General features: G+C 38.2%; 2 protein-coding genes across 3 annotated transcripts in view; both read left to right on the top strand.

Annotated features, from left to right (window-relative positions):
- LOC124407709 overlaps positions 1-5994 on the top strand; it is a 28683-nt gene extending 22689 nt beyond the window's left edge. Inside the window, exon 3 of the transcript XR_006929346.1 lies at positions 5979-5994. The gene's annotated coding sequence lies outside the window, so the exon portion shown is untranslated. The remainder of the gene's footprint in view (positions 1-5978) is intronic.
- Positions 1759-23677, top strand: part of LOC124407715 (aquaporin AQPAe.a) — a 37347-nt gene continuing 15428 nt past the window's right edge. The window contains exons 1-3 of one of the 2 annotated variants that reach the window (XM_046884137.1): positions 1759-1934; positions 3567-3693; positions 23177-23370. In XM_046884137.1, the coding sequence (XP_046740093.1) occupies positions 1818-1934; positions 3567-3693; positions 23177-23370 (438 nt within the window). In that variant the 5' untranslated portion in view covers positions 1759-1817. Of the gene's footprint in view, positions 1935-3566; positions 3694-19684; positions 20193-23176; positions 23371-23677 lie in introns of those variants that run through there. The other variant, XM_046884138.1, reaches the window with a different exon arrangement.

The raw sequence follows: 23677 nt of genomic DNA, 5'->3' as shown, positions 1-23677 counted from the left end.
AGTAACCGCGATTCCATAGCAAAGCTGTAGGTATAGGTATAGGTATAGGTATACCAACAGTTATACAGTGTGGAGCATGGCTTTGGTACAGGATAACGGAAATCAAACCAGATGTTGAGGCTCTTGAAGAGAGGAACAAACCCGACTAATTACCGACAGAGAATAGAAAACCCCTGGGTCTTCGTTTCGAGTAGATTACTTAAGAGTTTCTTTGATTTATCACGTTATCGCGCAAGTACTTGGGTGTTATCGTAAGATCGTAGACTTCGCGTTCAATTCAACTGAATGCTGTTACAATGGAAGCGTGTCATGGAAAGAAACTTATCTCGCTTTGAGGTCAAGAATTATATGCATCACATGTATACGATCGGGAGTAGAAATGAAATAAAAAGCTGTCTCGCAGAGTAAAAAAAGGTTGGAGAAACTTGAGCATTCTGGAAAGTCATCTATTCTTTTGACATCATGCCAATCCCGCGGATCGCTGAGAGAATATTCTACAAACGTGCGACAAAGGCTTACCATACAGCAGAAAATATCTCTTTTACATTCATTCAATGAAAACTACGATTAAACCGAGGATATGTATTTTTTTTCAACAAACATTGAGTTTGTTCTTTGTGTATGAACGAAATGCGACAAGAAGAAGGCGGGACGCGTAACAAAAACCTCTAGACCAATTTCCACATTGCAAATTCTTCTTCGTTTCTTCGAGCTGCTCTGTGCGATCCAAAACTAGTTCAGTAACCGACGCAACGACGGGAGAGCGGTCAACACATCTGGTTCCTTCTCTGGACAAAGGAGCCGTTAGAATTCTATTAAAAAAATACCGTATCTATATATATATACTATATACTGGCGCTGCAGGCATGCGCGTATTTATATTATTACACCGCGCAAACAGTAACGGAAGAAAGCAATTTGTCAGTTTAACAATGCGTGACGGAAATCCCGCAGGCGCTCATGCAGAGTGCTAAAACCGATGTCCATTTATTCGTGAATCAGAATCTCGCTAGGCGTTTCCAAAATCCAAGAGGAGAACCCCACTCGTCGTCCGGATGTAGATCTATGACTGATAAAAAAAAAAAAAAAAAAAAAAAAAAGACGGAAATTGACGAATAATGATATACCCATGAAAATCGATGGTTATGAAAAATTCAGGCTGTCCTGATACAGCAATTTCTATACCGCGCAACATCGCGCTGAGGTATCGGAGGAGGCTACCGACTGACCTCACATATGCTAATTGCCAAGTGCTATCTGCACGCGACGCCACCATTGGCGTATTATCCTGGAATCACTAGCCGACTGGCCCTGAACCGAAACCAGCTCGAAGGGTTGGATAAAAGGAGCGAGGATCCGACGAGAAGCCTCCTTAAAAAATTACGAGTTGAAACTTTTGGAAAGGTGCGTGAATTTTTTTGGACAATTCCTGACGGACTGGATACCAGCGATCAATTCTATGTTGGAGAGAGGATCCCCCCCTGCGATAACGACGAGTGTGGATGCATTTTTATAACACGCAACCGTGACGTCATCGGACCAATATCAGGGACTCCGCCAAGCAGGGTTGACTTTTCATTCCCGATCACGTGACGATCCAACGTGTCGACATTCGACGACCTTTGATAGACCAGAGAAGACCTGGAGCTGAAGAAGGACGATATTTTTGAGGGCTTGAAGGAAATAACGATTTAGTGCTAAGATTAGAGGCTCAGAGAGAGAATATCGTTGGGGATGAAGTACCGTGTGAAAAGGAAACTTTCATGGAATCCGCTATAGCTTCCCTACTCTCGTCGAATGATTTCAAGTGCCGGTGAATGATGCAGCGCAGAACCAACCCTCATCGTCATTATCTCCACCTTTGGCAAGAGTTCGCCGCCTTCCACGTTCGCGAACCATCCGCAACGCGGTTCTGGCTTGCGCGCACGTCCCAGGTAAGTGAGAGTGAGTGAGTGAGTGAGTGAGTCCAACGCTTGGAAGGGATTGCTCCTGATATCCGAGGACACCTTAAACCTTATGCAAAACTGCCCCAGTGGCCGAGAACGTCGCAGTAACGAGGCCAAACTTGACTGATCAAGGTGCTCCTGCTACCCTTGCAGTTTGATAGAAACTTGTTCGTTTTACACTTACAAACGCTTTTTTTCTTCAATTCAGTACCGTGGCGTTTGAGTGGTAGAAATTAATTTTCGTGTGATTTCTATCGATTCTTATTTGAGGATTAATGGGATCCACAGTCCGATTCAGAAGTTCGGAGAAGAGAAAGACTTTTTTATTTGCATCAATGATAGTTAAGGCACATCAAATAATATCCCTACAAATTTCTGATGAAAAAAAAACCTTCAAAAAATTGAATCTGAAATTCTTGTTGTCTTAATTCGGGTTTCTCGAATTTGTTTGGATTAGCTTCTATTACGTGGTGTTTCATTCATGTTCACTAACATCAGACTGTGGGTCTCATTAACCCTCAATCGTAACGTTTTAAATTGTCTTTGATAATTTGATAATATTTGGTCAAGGTATGACATAAAAATTGAAAAAAAAAAAAATTAGTGATTATATCGCAAGTAAAGCGTCGGTTGTAGATGAGAACAAGTTTTACGAATGTCTGCAAAATCATGTACTCTTAAATATTTCAACCGAGATAATAATGTATTAACATTTTGTAGGCTTAATCGATTCCGGGTTGTTTGAGTCGAGTCGATAAAATCTCTTATACTTCAAATACTCGTATTTGCAATACACATATATCGTTTGTTATTTCGTGATATTGATGCAATCGTAAATTGTCATCAAAACGCGGGTAAAACAACCGTCGTCGGAGACCCGAATCGGGGTTTTCGACTCTGCCATCGTGAATCGAGAACCGGAATCTACTGCGCAACCCGTTTTTCTTTGTTGCTCTGATATTAATCGACTTTCGAGACGACATGCGCGATATATATTTTATCCCCAATATGTATGCAACACTTACGTTTGCACGCATTGTCAGTTGAAGAATATTAGTATTCCGCCCGGTGAGTTGCTGCGTTTCGCGACACGTTCATACTTACACGCGTGAAATGCCGACGCGTTTCACAGGCAGAAGATCTGTTTGCATTGGAATGCGTTTGGAAGTGTAGCGGAAGAAGACGGAATAGAAAAGAAAATAGAAGCAGAAAAAAACTTGTAAATTAGTGATGAAGCGGAAATCCACGGTGCGATTTCTCAATTGTTACACCTTTTTTTCAAACAATTGTGCCAATTGAAAATCTTTTTCTTCAAATCGTTCACCTGAAGTACCGATTGAGATCAAAATTTCGGAACGTGCTCCAGGCGCCATAATTTTCTCTAAACTGATCTTATGGCGGTGTTATTAATATAGATCATACACAGATTCAGATTTGATCTGGTCAAGTGTTGTTATCGAATGATTGCCTTCGATTCCCGTGATAAGAAAAGCGTGGCTTGTTCCCGTTTTGACTTCACCGCTTCTGCAACCGCGGGATTTCAATCGTCGTCGACGTGTAATAATTAGTGCCACGACTAACTTGGACAGCCCTGGGATATCAGTTTGTTCACTTTTCAAGCTGTGTCGAGAGGCCAGAGAGAAAGACTCGGACATGTACGACGCCACGGTTCATCCCGAGGAAAATCCAAGATCGTTTCGAGACCCGATTTCAGAAATTGACAAGGGCAGCGAGCGCCGTTTGAGCGGTAAGTTGATTAACCGCAGCTACAGTGTTTGGTTGTATTTTGTGATAGACGAAGTCACATGATATTGGGACAAGAAGATTGTAACGAAAAAAATTTAACACACTCCTGTGCGAAAATGAAGATTTCATTCAATGGGAATTTGTTGGTCCGAAAGAAAACAATGAAAACTTTGAAAAAAACTGTATTTTTCTGAAATTTTTCTTAAAACATGCCGCTAATTTTTGTCTAACTACTCTGTATTTCAAAATATTTTATACCCAAGTATTCAAGGAAATCTAGACTTTGGTCTAGAAATGTGTCTATTTTCTTTTTTTTTTTGTCTTTTGATGAGATCGATTTGTTAGCTTGTATAACTGTGCAACTTCTCGTCGTTAAAATAGTCCGCCGATCGTTGATCAATCCTGTGGAGTTTAGATCACGCTAGTGTAAGGTCGAAATGCATAGATCCTCACCAAGATTGCATATTCAAAGATAAGAGAGTCGGAGTGACGTGTTCAGGAAGCAGGACAACCCGTGCATGCTGTCTCGATTCCACATCTTTACAGCCCTCCGTGCAATTTCCCTTACATACGTGTTATTTTTAATCGATTCAAAAATCGACAAGTAAAACGCAGCGCGTCGTGACAGTGTGCATGCGTGCCGAAGTCGAAAGGTCACGGAATGCATTCCGCAGCTCTAAGACACACAGTGGATTCGTTGGATATTACATTTCGATACAAGGTGCTATAAAAGCTGAATAAAAATTATTTGGATACATGCGATCCTGAAAAATATTTCTGCACTCTTTGCTTCGAAACTTTTGTTTCGAATTTCTGAACTTTTCAAATTCGGAATTTTTGAACTCCGCCCTCGGTAATGAAATAATTCTGAGATTGTTCAGGCACCGACCACGTTACGTCCAACAAACTCTCAGTCTTCTTTTCGCTACGGAAACTTTAAATTGATCCGACCTCTCGGTATGCATATGGTACAACAGTACACGTTTGACAGTGGTTAAGTACCACAGATTAGTCAAAAGTGATGCAGGCAGAGATTGGACGAAAGAGAAGAGAAGAGAAGAGAAGTTATACGGTGTACAAGTGACGTCTGCATAGAACGGAGCTGTATGAAACGATTTTTACATCCACCCACGTAGTCTACAAATGGTGTGAAAAAAAAAATCGCCGCGTCTACAGTCCGATAAAAACAATCTTCCCAACGACTCGTACGCGTCTCTCTTTCAAATGTTACTCTAATTACGGGCATTTTTTCTTTTTACGTACTCATTACAGCAGCTGTTATTTTACACTTACCAACAACCATTAGAAAAGTCTTTCACTGTTTTACAATTTCATCGATTTTTATCATCTGTATTCTAATGCGATCTACTGTCTAATCTCAGCGTTTCTTGTTTCCGCCTGCAGCAACTATTGTAGAAATTGTACTTACGGCTAATTAGTAGGTGTCTCATCGACTGTTGTACATACGTATATACTTACTGGACATTACGATGGACGGACGAAAAATACCTTCGTAATGATTGCATATCACGTAATTAAGCCTGCATGAGTTCTCGGTAAAGGTATAGGTTCATGGGTATATTTATTCTAGTAATTTTGAGGGATATTTTTTGTACAATTTTCTTAAGAAAATTTTCTATTTCTATTATCCATTTCTATAATGTTTGTTCAGTGATTATATAGTTCATTCTGACGTATAACTTTCCTGAACCTGCACTGATCAGAATCGCAGTTATCGTTTGAAATATGAAGAAAATAGGAACTGGATATTATTACGAACGTAGAGCGTGATTCCACGCAATGCATATTGTTGACTCAGAATCTAATTACACGGTCTCTGGAATCGCGACCGCATCGTAAGATAAAAAACGTAAAGTACGAACTAGATAGAAACAAAGAAGAAAAAAAAAACCACCGACAATCTCAGTATCTGGTCGATCTTCTGGTACCTGAAATAAATACGAAGACGGTGTTACGTAAAGTATAATTATGGTTAAATTAACAGTTTTTACTGCAGGTTATATCTGTATAGCTTAGTCTAACGTGGTGGTTGGTTGAATTAGTGAGTGAACTAAAAACTAATGGCCTGACGTCGAATGACTGAGATAAATTCAAGTTTGCTGTATACAAAAGAGGGAATCGTCTGTATAACCCGGTGGGTGGAACGTTTGCACTGTTAAAATTTGTAATTCAAATCTCCGACAAAAGATAGAATCACGGAGTTTTGTTAGCGAGTTGATTTAGTATCGTCGCATTAGATTTCCACTCGGCTAAAATCAATGCCAGATATATACACACGTGCTCACTTATATGTATATATCATACACAAGTGACGACTGCTTGTGTCTGACTTGCGAATGAGAGGAGAAAAAATGAGTCTGAAAAAAAACTGGGTTCCTGTTATAACTGAACTTTAAAAGCAATGTACTAGCATTATTCTAACGAAAGTATAATAATTACTCGAGAATGAAACAAGAGTTAATTTCGAAGGGTACAAATGATCCGCGCATATGTGAGTCCTTTCCTTTCAATTTTAACACATCTTTGAAATCACGATGCTTTTATCGACATTTTGTTTCCTCTCGTTCACAGTTTATTGCAATAAACATCTTATGTGTGCGAAAATATTACATTAGATATTTTTTCTAGATCTTATTATTATTAAGTGATGGATTTCAGACGGAAGTCCGAATCATATCTCGTAAGGCGATCAGACTTCTTATTTTATACTTGGAATTGTTCGGAGTGATCACAATAATGCTGAAATAAATTTATCGCGTGAGTAATTTACTCGCCGTGAATGCGAATAGAGACTGGCCGCTCGGACATGCAGGTAACTGAACGGCGTGGCAAAAGGCTCGACAGGTGCTGCCTCCCGCCAAATAATCGCAAAGCATGCTGGACTATAGAATATTCTCCCCCTTAGATTAATTTTCAGTTGCGTCTGGAAGTGGGAAATTGTCCTGTAGAAAATTATCGGCGAATATTACATGTCGAAAAACATGTCTCGATTAGATTTGAAGACAGGTCCCATAGTGGAATTCACTGTTTTTGTTTTTTTTTTTTTTTTTTTTTCGGAGCGGAATGAGCAGTCAGTTTTCAGGCTTCGTCAGGTCGAGGAAAATTTGGAAAATATTATTCACGATCGTTTACCAAAACCGATAAACCGATTTAGACAAACCGAAAATAAGTAATTGAATTCCTTTTAGTTTTTGAACAATAAATAAATAAACGTACGACAAAAATTCATAGACAAAATAACAAAGTACAAAATACCAACAAATGATGTAAAAATGAGCAAAAACCGTTCTGTAAATTTCCAATAAATTTTTTATCGGCAAGAACTTGCCGTGAGATAAGGCGATTAGCATTCGTATCATCGCGCAAAAGGCGAGACTAAAAACAGCGTGCATACGCAAACTGACCGAAAGTGGTAAATAAAATAATAGAAAGAAAGAAAAACAGAAAAAAAAAGAAAAAAAAAATGTTCGATTTCCAACGAATACTCGGATACCTGCATTTCAAGGTATCTCATCGCGAATTTCAACTCTTTGTTTTGTACTCCGCTTGAATTGGAATGGATATATTCACGCACATGATACAAAACGCGGATCTCGTCTAATAAGAAACGTGACTGAATAAAGCATATACGGCTGATGTATTTTCTCAAGAATTTATCCCGACCCACATACCGGAATTGCGTGGTAATTATTATTATTATACGTTAGATAGGGAAATGAAAATGTAATAAAAGTTCTTTGCTCGAATTATTTCTACAAGCTTGTAAAATTATTAAAGAATACGAAGCGCGAGTCGATATGCAGCAGCTTCGCTTTTCGCACGGACGAAGACTAATGGACAAATTTACTGTGGTTATCAACGCGTTGAAATAACCACTAAAATTAACAGCAAACAAAACGTTACTGACCGGTATAATACACAAACGAATTAACGCGGGAGAATTTGTTTACAGGTTTTAAATACACTGGCATGACACGTGTAGCTTGTAAGCGTATGTATATGATTTGTATACGGTAATCATTGATTTAAATTATACAAGTTATACAGTAATTCATAGGAGAGAAAAACATTTCTGACCTTTCCTCACTGCGCGTTACACGATGACGGAAATGAAATTATGAAAATATTTATAGACGGTCGGTGTTTATTCGCATGTAAATTTTCTGTTCGTTAACGAAGTAGGTATAAATCCTGTTTTACAGTAACCTTCGGCGAATTGTTTGATGAGAGGTTGTTCAATTTTATTTTATTTAAAAACTGACCACTTTTCCGTTAGATGATGTGTTTGTAATTTCAGTTTCACACCCGACAACTATTCTCATCAGTTTTACTGATCTCTACTTTCACCACTGATTGTTAAAGTCTTTTCATAATGGCCTCCATTAGCAGTTATACCTAACACGATTATCAGAATATATAAAAATGATAATCTGCCTAACGTCTGGTTACAAAAACTCGTTATTATTTTGTATTTGATTGTGCTATATTTGAAGGCGACCACCGGAATATACAATATCAATGATCAACAAATTTGAGTTTGATAGTTCGTTCGTTGTTCAAACAGTTTTCTGGAATAATTGCTATTAGGTATGGTAACTAAAACAATCGACACTGTATTTTATTATTTTACAACAATCCGTTGCGCTAAGTTTTTTTGGGTTCAACTAGTTATCAGGACATCGTTTGCTCAAAAATTGATACTTTGTTTGTTAGTTTTACTACAATTAAGACAGTCGTGCATTGAGTATTTATGAAATTATTATTTTGGTAAGGTACATGGATATAATCTAATAATCTAATCTTCGAAAATATGAAAGTTGAAAATACTGGAATTCTAATTTAAATAGAAACTTAAATAACGATGTTCCATTTTAAAACGCTTCAAAAAGATTAAAAACCTTGTAGGTTCGTTCGATTTCGCTCTACGTTGACTGATTTTATTCAAAATACGATTCTCTACAGAGTCACTGAAACAGATTTCCCATTTTTTAGTTACAATCAATTCAACCTTGCCATATGTTGATCATAATCAAAATCGATTCATCTTTGTAAAGTTAACTACTTGACTATGCCAATACAATGAAAACAAGTTTGTCAATGAATTAAATAGTAGAAAATAGTCGTTTCAGTAAAATGATCCATTGCAGGGTGAGATTGAACAAATCAAACAGGTTTTTAACGATCCTATAATCATTTGAAACGAAGCATATATATCTAAGCTTTTGTTTATAATGCCGTAGTGTCTTCTGTTTTTTTGTTTGTTTTTTTTTCGTCTTAATTTCAACAAGATCTTTGTAGCTCACAAATAAGAATATAATTTTACAAACTTGACTCGATCCAGGCCGCGAAAGTTTTTTCTCGAAATATATAATAATAATAATAACAACAATATCAACAATAATTTCATTATCTTATCGAGCGAAAAATTCTTCGAATACCAATTTTCATGAAAATCGAAATGTCTAGTTTTTCATTGCATGAAAATGACCGGACATGATTCTCTAGGCCTTGAAACGTCGAGATCTTGTGAAAATTGAACGTTTCATTCTCGGGCTGATTACAATGAATCCTTATTTCCTCTGAAAACATGGGAACGGGAATTTAAAAACGTAATGGAAATCACGCTCGCGTCTCGATCGGCAAACCCTCCAGAAGCAATGTAGTTTACATGCAACTCTGATCTTGACCATTACCATTCCGTAGTCTGCAGTGGACCTTGACTTTGATCGCATATGCCTTGCGTGATACTCCTACTAATACATGCGTGTAACAAAGTAACGATTGTCTGTGTATGTGTGCACCTCGATACTTCCGCAGGATCCCACCTTCCCTCTATAATCGTAATAATCCACGTACCTAGACAAGGTCCGCTCTACTATAAGCGTTTCTTGTCTCCATCCGATCGTCACGCTAGGCTGGCTTCGAACCTGTAATAATCTACATGCTAGCTGACACTGAATCGTGTCGATTCACCTGTAGATCCATTAGACTAGTCTAGAACGTGCCGTGAAATGTACGTCGCGTGAAATTTGTCTAGTCGAGCATGCGAAAGCAGGGGTTCGAAATTTCTCGATCCAATAAGTTGCAGCTATTTTTATTACAAAGCCAAATACAAAGCAAAACCAAGATAAAGTCGAACAGGAATCAGATTTCACGAATCGAACATTTCTTTTTTTTTGTTTTTTTCTTCTTCATTTTTTGTTATTGCAATTTTTTGAGTACACTCAGTACACTTATCTTGATTGCGATTGACTGTAAATGGCCACACATTACCGAAAACAAGGATACTTTTAGCACGAAATTAGGTCTACAACAGGAGTTAATTTCCGTATGATGGTATCAATTTTCTGCTTCCTGACAATCCTGATACCGGATACCGTTCAAAGGTTATTAACGTTATACTACAGGCTGATTGCATTGCGATAAATTTTGTCGATGTGACTTGCGCGATTGTCTGCAATAGTTGGGTAGTAAAATATGAAGGTTCGACATTCTAGGTCAGGATATACGTGACATAATTACTGATGTATTACGAATAGGGCGAGCTTAATTTTTGTATTTTCCCAAGGGGTGAAGATGAGCAAAAGGTGTTTAAATTACGACGCCACCCCACGTGGCAACCTTGACCCAAAAAAAAATGAGGCCACTCCACTCTTTCAGCCTCGGGTGAAAAACAACACCGACCAAACCAACCTCTAATTTCTCATCATTTAGGCTAATATATACGCGAAGCGTGACCTGAAATTCGCTCGTTATTATCTGGTTTGGAATTCGCACGATTCCCTTTCTGGCACGAGATCACGGTCAGGGGGTGCCGGCCAAACCCCGTCCCTGAGGGAACTAAGGGAATAAACAATACTTGGCCCAACCCTGACTCGCCTTATTCCTGACGAATGGGAACGACGAGCATAATTAAAAGTGAGCTCGGTCGAAAATATTTTTCAAACGATAATTTAACTGTCTGCAAAATAATTCTCTCAAGTTTAATATTCTCCCAATTGCAATAGAGATGATTACACAGTTTGCGATTTTTTGTGGAGATATTTGAACAGTCTGTATTGACCGGGGTAAGGGATGGCGTTACAAATAAATTCATAGTCCATTAAAATGACATTCAAACTCGAGAACAGAATCCACAAATGCCCGATCGACCAAGTAATCAGTGCCGAACAGTTCTCGGCTAGAACGCGAAGTGAAGTGTGTTTGGATAAACGAACTTCGAAAAGGTGTTAATTTCGAGAACCGAGAAATTATTAACGCTTATAAAAATGATTGGCAACAGTGCTATAAAGTACCAATGATAATAATACTGCTTCTAGAGAAAAACGTGACCGTCGCGGCGTATCTTTTCTTTCTTTATTTATTTATTTTTTTATTTATTCTTCATTCTTCATTCTTATATCATGACAATGATAGTTGTCTACACGGTGACTATAAGCGGAGACCACTCGGACTATTCCTGATGTCTGCAAAAAGTGCGCGGATCGACGACGTAGACGCGAATATCTAAATGCACACGGACACTAATGTGCACCGGCTCGTCGTGAAGCCACTCTATTGCGTGTATGTCCAATTTTGTGCGGTAAAAAGCTTGTTTACGTAATTATTTTGGGATGGTTGTAATTACATCCGATGTCTAGCCAACAACGCTCTTGGGAATTCCGGAGTTTAGGCACCGTGTCTGGTACACGTTATAATCTTCGTCTTTTCGCGAAGCATTATTCTACAAAATGAGTCATGAATCGGCCGAATTAAAACGCGTGCGAATGATTTACGCATCGATCATTCTGCAGGTTCTGTAAAACTCCTTTCACCAGATACCACTGATTTTTGGTTTCGATTTTTGACCCCTCGCCAATACAAATTATTAAAGGATTTACAGGTATTTGGGTTTCGAATGAGATTTGATCGTGACTAAAATAACAATAAATGTATTTAACTAGTTGATGTCGTAGTACAGATGAATGTGGTTGGTTTGTTGATATGAAGTTCTCACTGATAGATTGAAATTTCTCGAGTGGTGGGAGAATTGCAACCAAGATGTTGTTGATAAAAAATACGAATAAAAAGCTAAAGGATCCAGTGAAAGTTGGCAGAATACATTTGGGAATCAGATTCGTGGGTGTTAATGACTTTTTAAAGCCTTAAGCGACGAGATTTTGCGATTTCAAGAGTACATCAAGTGATCGGGAAGCCACAAAGTCAGGAATATGAAGATTTTCAATCGCGAATTACATAGTACAGTGAATTCAAGAACCGTGACTAATTATTGCCTGTCAAGTAGACACGGTTATCAGTTCCTGCATCGTATGAACATCATTTTCACACAACTAGCCACACCTGCACTGCCGCTGATGTAAATAGAGCCAATCAGATGATTCCAGAGACTTTGATCAGCGGCCAAGGCCAAGGCCAAAGCAGCATCCGTTGCTGTAGGTATTCAAAAATTTCGGAGTTAAACACATCAAGTTGAGACGTTGGCGGGTGAATTAACTCGATTAAATTTGTTAGCGTGTGAGTCCGGTGACCGTCTCTTTTTCAACCCGAGGAACTCGTAGGCACACATTTGCTTGCTGTAACTAGCAAACAATTACCGCCAGTTTCCTAGGCTTAAGTTTACCAATTTACGTTCGTTATCCGACACGTTAATACGGCAAACAGCTTGTTGGCTGCAGATACAGCCGAGAAATTTACCACCGACAAACACGCGGCGTTTAACACGATCATTCGGAAACGTCTGTATGTAGGTAAGTACCTACACGAGTTACATGATGCAAACTACCTACACAAAAATCGGTAAAGCGAGGAATTCGCGCTGCCGTGCACAGTGGGCGAAACGATGAGCTGTAATCGAAGCAAGAAACTGTTTACTTCAAACCTGAAATTATTGTTCAACATCCACGACAGAGCTGGTCTGTAAGCTAAAAATAATCGATGCATCGATTAATCGAGTCCAAAAAAATAATTTAACATGACTGGATCGAATCGGTAGGAATTAATGGATTAATTTTTTTTTTTTTGTTTTTTTTTCTCTTTCGTAACGGTGTATTTGAAGTCAAATTTTCGTAAATTACAGAATGTAGTCTTAGTTAGTTAGTAGCGGAATTTTTTTTGATGATTCATAGTTTCATTAAAAATACTGTGAAAATATTCCTTCATCTTTCACTTATTTTTATATCAAACAAGTATTTAGTAAGTAACATAATGATAATGATTCATACTTTAATCATATAAATTGATATTGTATTGCGTCGTTTATGGGAGTAAAAAAAAAAAAACATATTACGGACGATTAATCAAAATTAGTTTGACAAATAATTGATTATACTTGATTAATACTAAAATCGTAAATGATTTATAAAATCGAAAATCGATTATTTTGTAACATTCTTAATCCAAAACGTTCCGTCATCACTTCGGTTGTTCGATTAGACCTGTGGGTTAGAACAAAGGATTTTTCTGCGTTTATTTCAATCAGAAAAGTTCCAACGCTTCTCCTGCGGGTCGATTGGAAGGAAATTTTCCAGCGGAATCGATGATCAGGAATGAATTTGTCCGTGGCAAGTATCCAAGAATGTCGCTGCGCAGGTGTAATAAAAAAAACCGTGACTCGTAAACAAAACAATCGCTTCTGATCGCACTAAGAAGTCGAGCATCTGCATCGTAAATCGGAGATTGTTATAAACGCCAAAGTGCGATAATCCTTTGGAACCGTATCTAAGCAGACGTACGAGCCAGATTATTCATCCGCCATTATAATGGATCACTGCAGGAATCAAAGAGAGCGGTGGAAAATTTTTGGAACCACCTGCAGACGATGCGAAAAATATTTTTGAGTTCTACTGTCGGAAATTCTTACATGCGTTTCAATTGGTTTTTGCAAAAGTTTGAATTATAACTAATAAACGACGCAGTACCGAGTTACAATTCAATCGAGGAACAACAATATGGAATAGCACCGTAATTATAGACTCAACTGCGCAGCTCCTCAATAATTAATTTTCCAAGTAGTCATGTATTCGAGTCGTTTTGCACACCTTATATTTATTATTATTATACACGTAATATGCAACTGTACACACTGTGTCAGGCATATCTAATTGTAAGTCGATCACCACGAGGCGGAGGTTGAGTCATTCCCTCGATGGTTTTCCGCACAATTAACGAAATGGCAGCACGAATTATGAGAAGATCGCGGTGATATTATTTCTTGGACAAACTAAGAGGATTAAAAACGCAATATATATATATATATATATATATGTATTTTTAACCCTCTTTCGCTAGGTCTATTCATACGAAAGAAAAATTTCTTTTCGTACGTAGCAATTGTATCGAATTTGAAACAGGTCGTTGAACTGTCTCGTGACCCGTTCGCACGGTTTAATTCTAAACGGGTTAGATTCGAGTTAGATTAGAATTCGTAAAAAACAATACAGTAGTGAAATTTTCTCGAGATTTTAACCCGCGCACCGACGGGATGCCAATCTACCGCTTTCACGCGTAGAATACATTATATATTTATATATATAGATATATATATATATATCCTCTGACCGTGACTAAATCGAGTAATTTAAACTTCGTTTAAATTACTTTCTGAGTCGGTGTAAAATACATTAATTAGAGCGCCGAAACTGGATCTCTTCATACTTGTACCAGGTTTCCTAATTTTGAATAAAAACTAAGTGAAATTGAAAAAAAAATCTCGATTTAATTTACGATCACAGTCATGCACAGTCTTCTAATCCGAATATATTGTAACAATTTAAGCAGTAAAAATGCTTTTATCGGCGATACGTGTTTCTAGGTGGAAGTGAAAAACCGGACTATTTTCACAATAATGTTGGTTGACGTAGCAACTTCACACTTTTTTTTAACACATGAAAGCTTTTTTGCGTTTTTGACTCGCGATTATAATTATTTGACGTCTACCTGTCAATGCGGTGCGTGTGCTGCTCAATTAATCTCGCATCTGCGGCACGTTTCATTTCCTTTATTACGAATTTTTCTAATCAACCAACATCTCACAGTCGAGGCTGACAATAATCGCGATACGCAGCGCGTTGTGCTCAGGCTTAATGTTTATAATAAAGTACCGACTGTCACGTTTGTACGATCTGCGTTTTCACGTAATGTCTCTTTGCATAACACGCACACCTCTGCGTCGGGGCAACCTTAACCTTATGCTTGAGTTAAACCTGCATCGACATCCTTCACTTACATTTTTGCACAGCTGACGATGAGAGACGGCTCGTACGGATAACGCAAGTTCGTCTCGCTGCTCGCCTTGTACGAAAGTCAAGTGTTATTCTAATTGTAAGTGCTGATTAGCTACGCGACGCGAAGGAGACTCGCATCCTTATGCTTTTCGCAATTAGACAACCGACGGTAATTTTGATTAAGACTCTCATCATCGCAGACGAGGTCCTGCCTCCTTTGATGCAAGGAGGTAATCGATTGGCCGAAAAATTATGCTTTTCGTTAATAAATAGAAAAACAGAAACCACTGATATTATCAACAAAAGCTTGGATATCAAGACCTCGTTTCAAATTCATTTAAAATTGGTGAAAATCTAATACAGATTCGCTTATGATTTCGCTCATGATTGAAACTGCAATACAGATTTTTGTAAATTTTCATTCATTTTCAAATTTCGAAGAACCCTGCATGCATTTTTCAGTCCTGACCTGCGGCTCTCGGCTTTTTAAGGTGTAAGTTAAACTACCCTGGTTTAAGAAGGGTGCGGAAAGTTTCGTGCACCGTGAAATTATGAACACCGTTATTGACTTCCCGGAAGTCTTTCGAGGCGAGAAGATTACAGGTTTGGAGTTGGAATTTTCCGTTCCGGGGTTATCGGAGGAAATAGTGGAAAGAATTTAGCCCGGAATTTCCTGCAAGCTCATTATTGGGATGAACTAAGAATTATTCGATTCTCTCGAATTATTGACATCAGCACAAATGAATGGGAGAAAAAAACGTGTTGGATTCAAAGAGATCTTTTTTTTATTAATTCTTTCCTGAATTTTAATACAAGAGTTTGATTGATTTTTATGACATTTGACGTATCAATGCCGTAATAGTTTGAACACTCAAATTAATTGAATTCTCAGCAAGTTGGATGATGGACAATTGAGTTTTTATAAACGTACTGGAACCCTCGGTGCAGAGAAACCTAAAACAATCAGAGGAATAGATGATTATATTCTTGTCGTTAGAGAATAAAAAAATAAAATTATTAAGATAACATTTAAGTCGCAAAATTATTATTTATATAACTAGAATCAATCTGAACTTTTTTTTTGTCAAAAACTCCCTTCATTTATACATTCGACCTGTCTTTTGTCAATTTTTCAGACATGCAGGCAGAAAAATGTGCTTCTCTTCAAGTAAGTAGATACTTATCTCGACATGTAATTTGTTTGAATCGACTAAAACGCACTAGAATCTAATAAATATTCCACAATCAAGGCACAGGTTGTTCGATCCAAATTGTCTGCTCCACGAACAACAAGTAAATATGGTCTCCTTCAAGAAACAATATTATTCGAGTCGAGTGAATATTTCTGGGATCGAACGACCCTTAATTACTTGAATAGTTCTTAGACGATATTTACTCACTATAAGTGTAAATAACAATAACTACAATATTAATAATAATAATAATAATAATAATAATAATAATAATAATAATAATTCGGAACAAACAACCTATGCCCTGATCCCAGAATATTTATTCGAAGCAAAGTAATTATTTATCAATTCAACAATAAGTGAAGTCGGTATAAAAAGCTTGAATTTTTTGAACTCATCGTCAGAATGCAATGATTTCCAAGGGTATAAAGAATAACCGTGAATCTCCTGTTTCTCCAAAAAATTCTCCATGAAATTCTCAGGTTTGAATGCACGGCGTCTCCCCCCCATCATGCAGCCCTTACGCCTCGGCCGTTATTAATCGGTGCGTGTAAAACGATGCGAATAAATCGGATTACGACAAAGGCCGAGGCAGGAGCGTAGAGGGAATTTGGTCCATGCCCAACTGGAGTGGCATAATCGCGGGTGACAGGGACGGATGGTGATATTCGCGTAATAAGACAGAACCATATACCATCAACGATTAAGCTTGCCTCGCGTATACCTAATACGTGTGTATGTATATATGGCTGCCTGCAGGGCAAGGTCGTCGGTTTGCTCAATTACGGACGTGTGTGGGTGTGTGTGTGTGTGTGTGTGTGTGCGCGAGGGTGATATATATACAGGTGTATGATACACCTCGCGTGTCTATTTGCTGCTCGAGAAGTACGTACGTACGTACGTACAATACGTCGTGTATGTACATAGCCGGTGCTCGTATGGACCTTATTATACTCACATGCCTTGAACGTAAAACGGCGTCACAAGATGTAACGCGGCTCGATTTACAGTAGAGACGCAGGTATTCTAGGTTGTTTGCAGAAGCTGCCACTGCTCCGTGTCCTAATTAAAATGGTTAATTACTGCCTCGAGAAACACACACACATATGTATAAAGAAATATATACATATATGCGATATATATATATATATATATACACTCAGCGGTGCAACTGTAACGAGAATCTTGTGCACGACTGGCAGAGGTATTATACCTGTACGTATATCTTACGCTCTGCAGTATACAGGTCGTTGCGAAAATTTTTAGGTATAAGGTACAACTGTTCAGTTCCCTGCACATCTGCATCATCTACGTTATTACGCGTATACTTATTATATCTACTAATTCCAAATGACGGAGTCACATTTTGTGGAAAATTTTTCGTTCCTTTATTTTTATTATACACACGTCTGAAAGTTAAATCCATAATGGGATTTAGTGTTTTTGAAATATGTTGTTCATACATGTCATTCATGGGTTGTTTTTTCTTTTGCTATTTTTTTTTTTTTTTTCACTCTTATTTTATTCTATTTCTCTTCTCATGTTTTTTTTTTTTGTAGATAGAGAAATTTCGTTTGTCCGCGAATTAAGAGAACTGACAACTTGACAGCGAATCTTCGTATACAATGGTTTGCGGGTATCTCTTTTTTAAAAGTTTGTTGGAATAAATTTTGAGGGAAATTTATACAATATCCTTGACGAGTCATAAAGTATAACCGTCCGAGATGTACGATAATCAAAAAAAGAATATTAACAATATTGCCATCAACCATAAGCGTGTTTATCTATTATGTAACGAGAAGTATACATGTACAATGTATACACAGGTGTCTATATCTATTTGCAATAAATTTTCCCATAAAATACCATAACCGATTAAAAAGCTATATATGACGCATTATATACATATATACACTTATTTCTCATCTTCTTCATCACCCATCTCTCATTATAAACATATATCTACGTATGTAAGAGCACTATTCGACGTTTGTTTTGCGATTAATGCGTTTGAAAATGCGTTTAAGGCGTATACAATAATTTGTTAAGAACTATGCAAGACACGCGACTATACGCTTGTCTTAAGAATGCAAAACGTAAATCGTTGATCGTTGATGCAGGACGTTCGTCATTCCTAAGTATCCGTACCTGTTGATCATCATCCGCGGAATAATTACGAGCTCTGATATAATCTTTAAACAACAATTTCTTCCATCCTATATAAACGTGCGACTCACCGCGTGTGATCGTGAATTACGTGCAGGGATATTGCATCTCACTGTTTCTTAGAGGTGCATTATGTACTTTGTTATACTGGACGTTTGTGAAAGATGTGACGCTGATACGTTATAGATAGAATAAAACGATACGGGATCATTAATTTTTTAAATTCAACGCGTCATGGTGAAAGAATATTCTTCAAAATTCCACTTCAGGATGGTAAAAATCGCGTCACCTTTTACTGGAATTTTAAGGAAATTTTTTTCGTGATCTCATACGGTATTACAGATGACATATTTATCTGTCATTATCACACGTCACCGTCATGTGTTATGATAATGACCCGCAGACACAAAGTAAACGTATCAAATTACAAGAATCGGAAAACATTCGTCTACAATTTGTGAAGTATAATAGTAATAATAATAATAATCATCTCATCATCGAAACTTCCAGGCCCCAGTTGGTTAGACGAATGCTTTGACCGAGTGATCAAACACCTGAAAATTTTGCAAAGCATTCAATTCTGGAAAATTTTTGACTCGTATTTTGTCTCGGTGAAAAAATTTTCGCCGAATAAAATTGACCCCATTAACAATGTTGGGATGGGGTTGAAATTCTGAATTTGCAAAAGTTAGGAAAGCACCAAATTCCGAAGTTTTTTTATAGCGAAACTTGAAGTAAAGAAGTAAAAAGAAACATCAAAGTTTCGAATGGTTCGAAACCCGCCGCTTAAATTTCCGAACGGACAAAATACCGAAAGAGCGTAACTCCGATGAGTCAGAGTTTCGAAAGTGCAAAAATGAAAAAATGTAAGAATCTGAAACATCGAAATTCCGAACGATCCAAGAATTTCAGTTCCATGAATTTCCGCATTTTTCCGTTTCGGAATCCTGGTCATTCTGATATTCCGTTTTTCTAATTATTCACACCCACTCGTCGGGTAAACTACACTGTACGAGTATATTTAAATTTCCAGAACTCTCGCTCTCTCGGGAAAATTTTCTGTATAGTAAATCGAAACTTTGTTGTACCCTAAAAGTTTGATTTCTTTACTTAAAATTTCGCCAGTAAATAATCCGTAATCAACCGCTTTCGGAACTTTTCAAATTCGGATTTCCAACCCGGCCTTCAATGTTTTCCACGTCGCGGATCGTCCGCATCGTTTCTCCAAGAATCATATCGGCTATCCAGCTTGCAAGGAATCGCGGTCCACACGGCACGAGACTCGAGGTGTGGCGTCTGAGGCGTCGGCGTCGGTCGATTCGCTCCTTCGCAGATCGTTTCGATCAGGGACAAAGAAAAGTCACTTTCCACGACGGTGATGCTCGAGGATGAATCGGCGAGTCCTCCTCGGGCGGACGGCTCGGTTCGAGCCAGATCAAAATAGTAGTTAAATAGTTACAATTCCCAGTTGCCGATGTGGTGGGGAAGCCGGAGGGTTTCAGGGTGGGGGAAACAACGTTGTATATCAAGGCGAAACCTTCGCCGGGCTCACTCCATACTCATATACCAGTAACACCGAAACGCGGTGCAGTTTGCTCTCCCCCTCACTCTCTCACCCTCCGTCTCTCTCTCTTCGTCAAACGGTTTCCGCGCTGTATCTCTGCGGCCGAAAAAATTTTTCCAAAATTCAAACTCCATCAGCCAAACGGTTTTGACTAATCGCAGTTCGCCTACGACGCTCGAAACCGCCGGACGGCATTTCCGACGCGCTTCTTCCGCTCGACGATTCGACCGGAGATCGGGATACTTGCATCTGGACGAAAATCTCCGACGACAAGAATTTCTCACGTACCCGACGTACCGGTAATATATCTGCAAAATGAGCAAGCCGGCACAAGGTACGTTAGAATTTTATCTTCACTATTTTATTTATCGCGTCGTTTTCGAACCGTTTGATTCTCTGCGTTGTTATTGCCTTTGTGCTCTTCGTTATCGAAGTTAGCTTCGAGCTAAAAATGCGGAGCTGTTATTAAGCGCGGGTTTGTACAGAAGTCGAAAAATAGAAAGGTGATTTTTCAATGTGATTTTCCACACGAACAAGTAACAAGTACACATCATCGAACGCGTGCTGTTGGTTATACTTGACACTTTTACCCGAACGTTAAGAATCTCGTTATTATACCTCTACTTTACAGTCTAATGTCCAAGTTAATCTGCACTTCATTTTCTTACTCAAGGTGTAAAATTTCCGAAATCGAGTGATTGATTTGTCGACGAATTGACAACACAAACGGCGTTAAGTCAAATTTTTACATCGTTGTCAGAGCGTGAATAACGCCTTAATCGAATTTGTTTTCGGTATTTCGAATATTATCAACGCAATACGGATAATCGCTGGTTTCACATACCAAAAATCGTTTTGGAAATGGGAATAATGAATTCGGGCGAACAGGAATGCCTCGCGGACAGAGACAGTAACGATATTCGAGCGTGTTTGATATCTTCGCGAGACATCAGAAACCATTTAATCCCTCACCCACGAATTCCAAAATGTGTTGATCAAAACATGCAATGTTTTTAACATTTCTCTAGACAAAATCGTCTCTATTATGTGAAAATTTGACAATAGAGAATCCCGTCGTTTTTATAACTATTTTCCCTTCTATTACTGATCGATCTTTTGCAAAAAAAATCTCAAAACCATGAAAACAGTTTCTCTAAGATTGGCATTAGACAGGAATTTTTAACACTGTAGCAAAATATCCAATAGATTCATTTAGCCCGCGTAAATGTCAACTCGAAATCAGGTTTGTCTCAACAAGTTTGTCTGCATATGTATATCCAGTGAATAACATAAAGGTGTGCAAAGTTCATTTTGGTTGAAGTCAGCAATCTTATTCCAAAGAATACGGCAAATTTTTTGCCCAGAAACGTCGTCGATGTACCCAAAGTTATATCGAAAACGAAAGTGCTATTGAAAAGAGTCGCCTGCGCGACACGTGATGCGCCGTTGTTGTAGTTGAAAATTGTTACTAACGTTTAGTAAGAATTTCTTCTATCAGACCTGACTGTAAGATACTTACGAGATCCTTAAAAGTCACTTGCTTTGCTTAATTCCTAGAATTGTAAATTTCTCTTCCTACGTTATCCGCTATTCCAATTCGGTCGCAATGATTGCACCCGGAAATTTATATGAGATATCTATAATTTCAAGAAGCTGTAAAATAAAAACAAAACGTCATAGTTGATTAGTATTCAGAACTTGTTTGAATCGTGGAGGAAAAAACAAGAAGATAAACTGTCTCAGGAATCTTAGGTCACCTGTTTTCTTTTTTTTTTCCATGTTATCGTATCATCGACCAGAGTGGAAACAAAAACGATTAAAACCAGGTTGACAGCGGTGGAAGAAAAAATAAGACGCAATATATACTCGATGAATAACGTGTTTATAATTTATATTTCTAGAGCGCGATCGTGTATTCCGATGTTTTTTAAAACAGTTCATTTACCTCATTCGGATCGGCATTCCCATTTCACGGTTACCGTTACTTCTTCTAATTATACTGCAATTGTCATTATTACTATCATTATAATCATCATTATCTCGATCGGCTCGTGACCAATCGTTTTTTTTTCTTCATGACATTTCGTGCTAGAGAGACTTTGCAGTTGAAACAACTTATACGTCAATGGTTCTTTCCATCATCTCAATTGAATCGGTGCGGTCAGAAAATACTCATATGCAAAGGAACTTTGCACACGGTCTGCGTGACGACAAGAAGTGTTTATAAAAAGAGAAAAATTAGCAGTAAAAAAATTTACCGAGTGCAGTAAAATTATTGCTAAATTACAAACCAACAGCTCGTTGTTATAGACAAGTTAATATCAAATGTACACCATTATACGTTGTCGATATTTGGAATTGCAATTAACTTATATATTGAGAGTAATTCCTTAAGTTAAACGGATGTTGGTAATATGATTAAATTAATCTTCTCATCTGTGACGGCGTCAGATTTGATCGTTGCGAAATCGAAGCTGCAGCAGCAGCAGCAGCAGCGCGTACGTTGTGAAAAAGAATTTTTTTTTGCGCAGGTCAGTCGCTTGCAAAAGGAATAAAATCGTATAGTTGAATGAATGTTGAACGTCGAGGATATCGAGGTTGCGTAAAATCTGTCACAGCTTAAGAGATCGTCGAAATCGGTATTAAATTGTTATACGGTAACAGGCCGTGTAATTCTATTATCAGAAATCCATTTACCGTTAGAGACAGGCTGCACGGCCTGGCCTTTGAGTAAAATTGGCCTAATTAACGTATAACAGAGACAAGAATGCAGCTGTCAGTCAAACTAGGTGCGCTGGTATGCGTAGGTACCAAATTTAACAAGTTTGTACAGCCGTCGAGATTAGAAATCAGTGCATTAGTGATAATACCGCAATTAGTAATGATCGATCAACCAACGAATCCCGAGCCGCGAAGCATCGACGGTAGATTGTACCTGTCATCTCGCGTTACGTGGTACTCGTGACCTTGGGAATGGTTCACGGTCACGTTCATGGCGAACCGTGTATCGCTGTAGTGCTGCACGCAGCATTAGGATCCATAGATCTCCGGCAGGCGAATGATCAAGCGAATTATGAGGATGAAGTTAGAAACGTTACTGTAACGATGCATGTTTAGGAAAAATCCTTGCTTCACATCCTTAGCAAAACATACTCTTATTTTGAAAAGCCTAGTCCGTCAAAATCGTTATAAAATTGCTCAATGACGGTTTTTTTCTCTGATGCTTCGTTACGTTAACGTTACTAACTTCAGCCCGATAGCGAATCGATGGAGTTCATTGAATTAATTTCTTTTCTCTTCTCTTCTCCACGTCCACAGGCGCCAAGGCTTTTCTAGGCCTCCATGAGGTGACCAAAATCGGAATTTGGCGATCGCTGATCGCCGAACTTCTTGGCACACTGCTTTTGGTTCTGATTGGCTGTGGTTCTTGCATCGCATGGGAAACGACGGGGAAACCAACGGTGTTTCAAATCGCCTTCACGTTCGGTCTGACCGTTGCAACTCTAGCACAGGTGAGCCAGAAACACATAAGTCATTCGCAGATTTATGCCTTTATATTTATGCAATGATCGTTGCACTGAGAAAAATTGCATTGCTGTAGTTAGAAAGAATTCTGGTAAACTGTGTATCGTTTTCATAACGATTTAAACACTTTTGAGATTACATAATCCGGTACTCGTAACAATATTCTATTTTCTGGTTATTGAAATGTCGAATCTGTTTGTTTAGTCGAAAAAGTATCGTGAAAGCGAGCACAATCAGAAAGAATAGTAACTCAAACCAGACTTCAAATTCATCACCATTTTTTACCCGGTAATA

Source organism: Diprion similis, chromosome 6, assembly GCF_021155765.1.
Source record: "Diprion similis isolate iyDipSimi1 chromosome 6, iyDipSimi1.1, whole genome shotgun sequence".
NCBI lineage: Eukaryota > Metazoa > Arthropoda > Insecta > Hymenoptera > Diprionidae > Diprion > Diprion similis.
The sequence above is the reverse complement of the archived record's forward strand: the minus strand, read 5'-3'. Positions and strand labels throughout refer to the sequence as shown.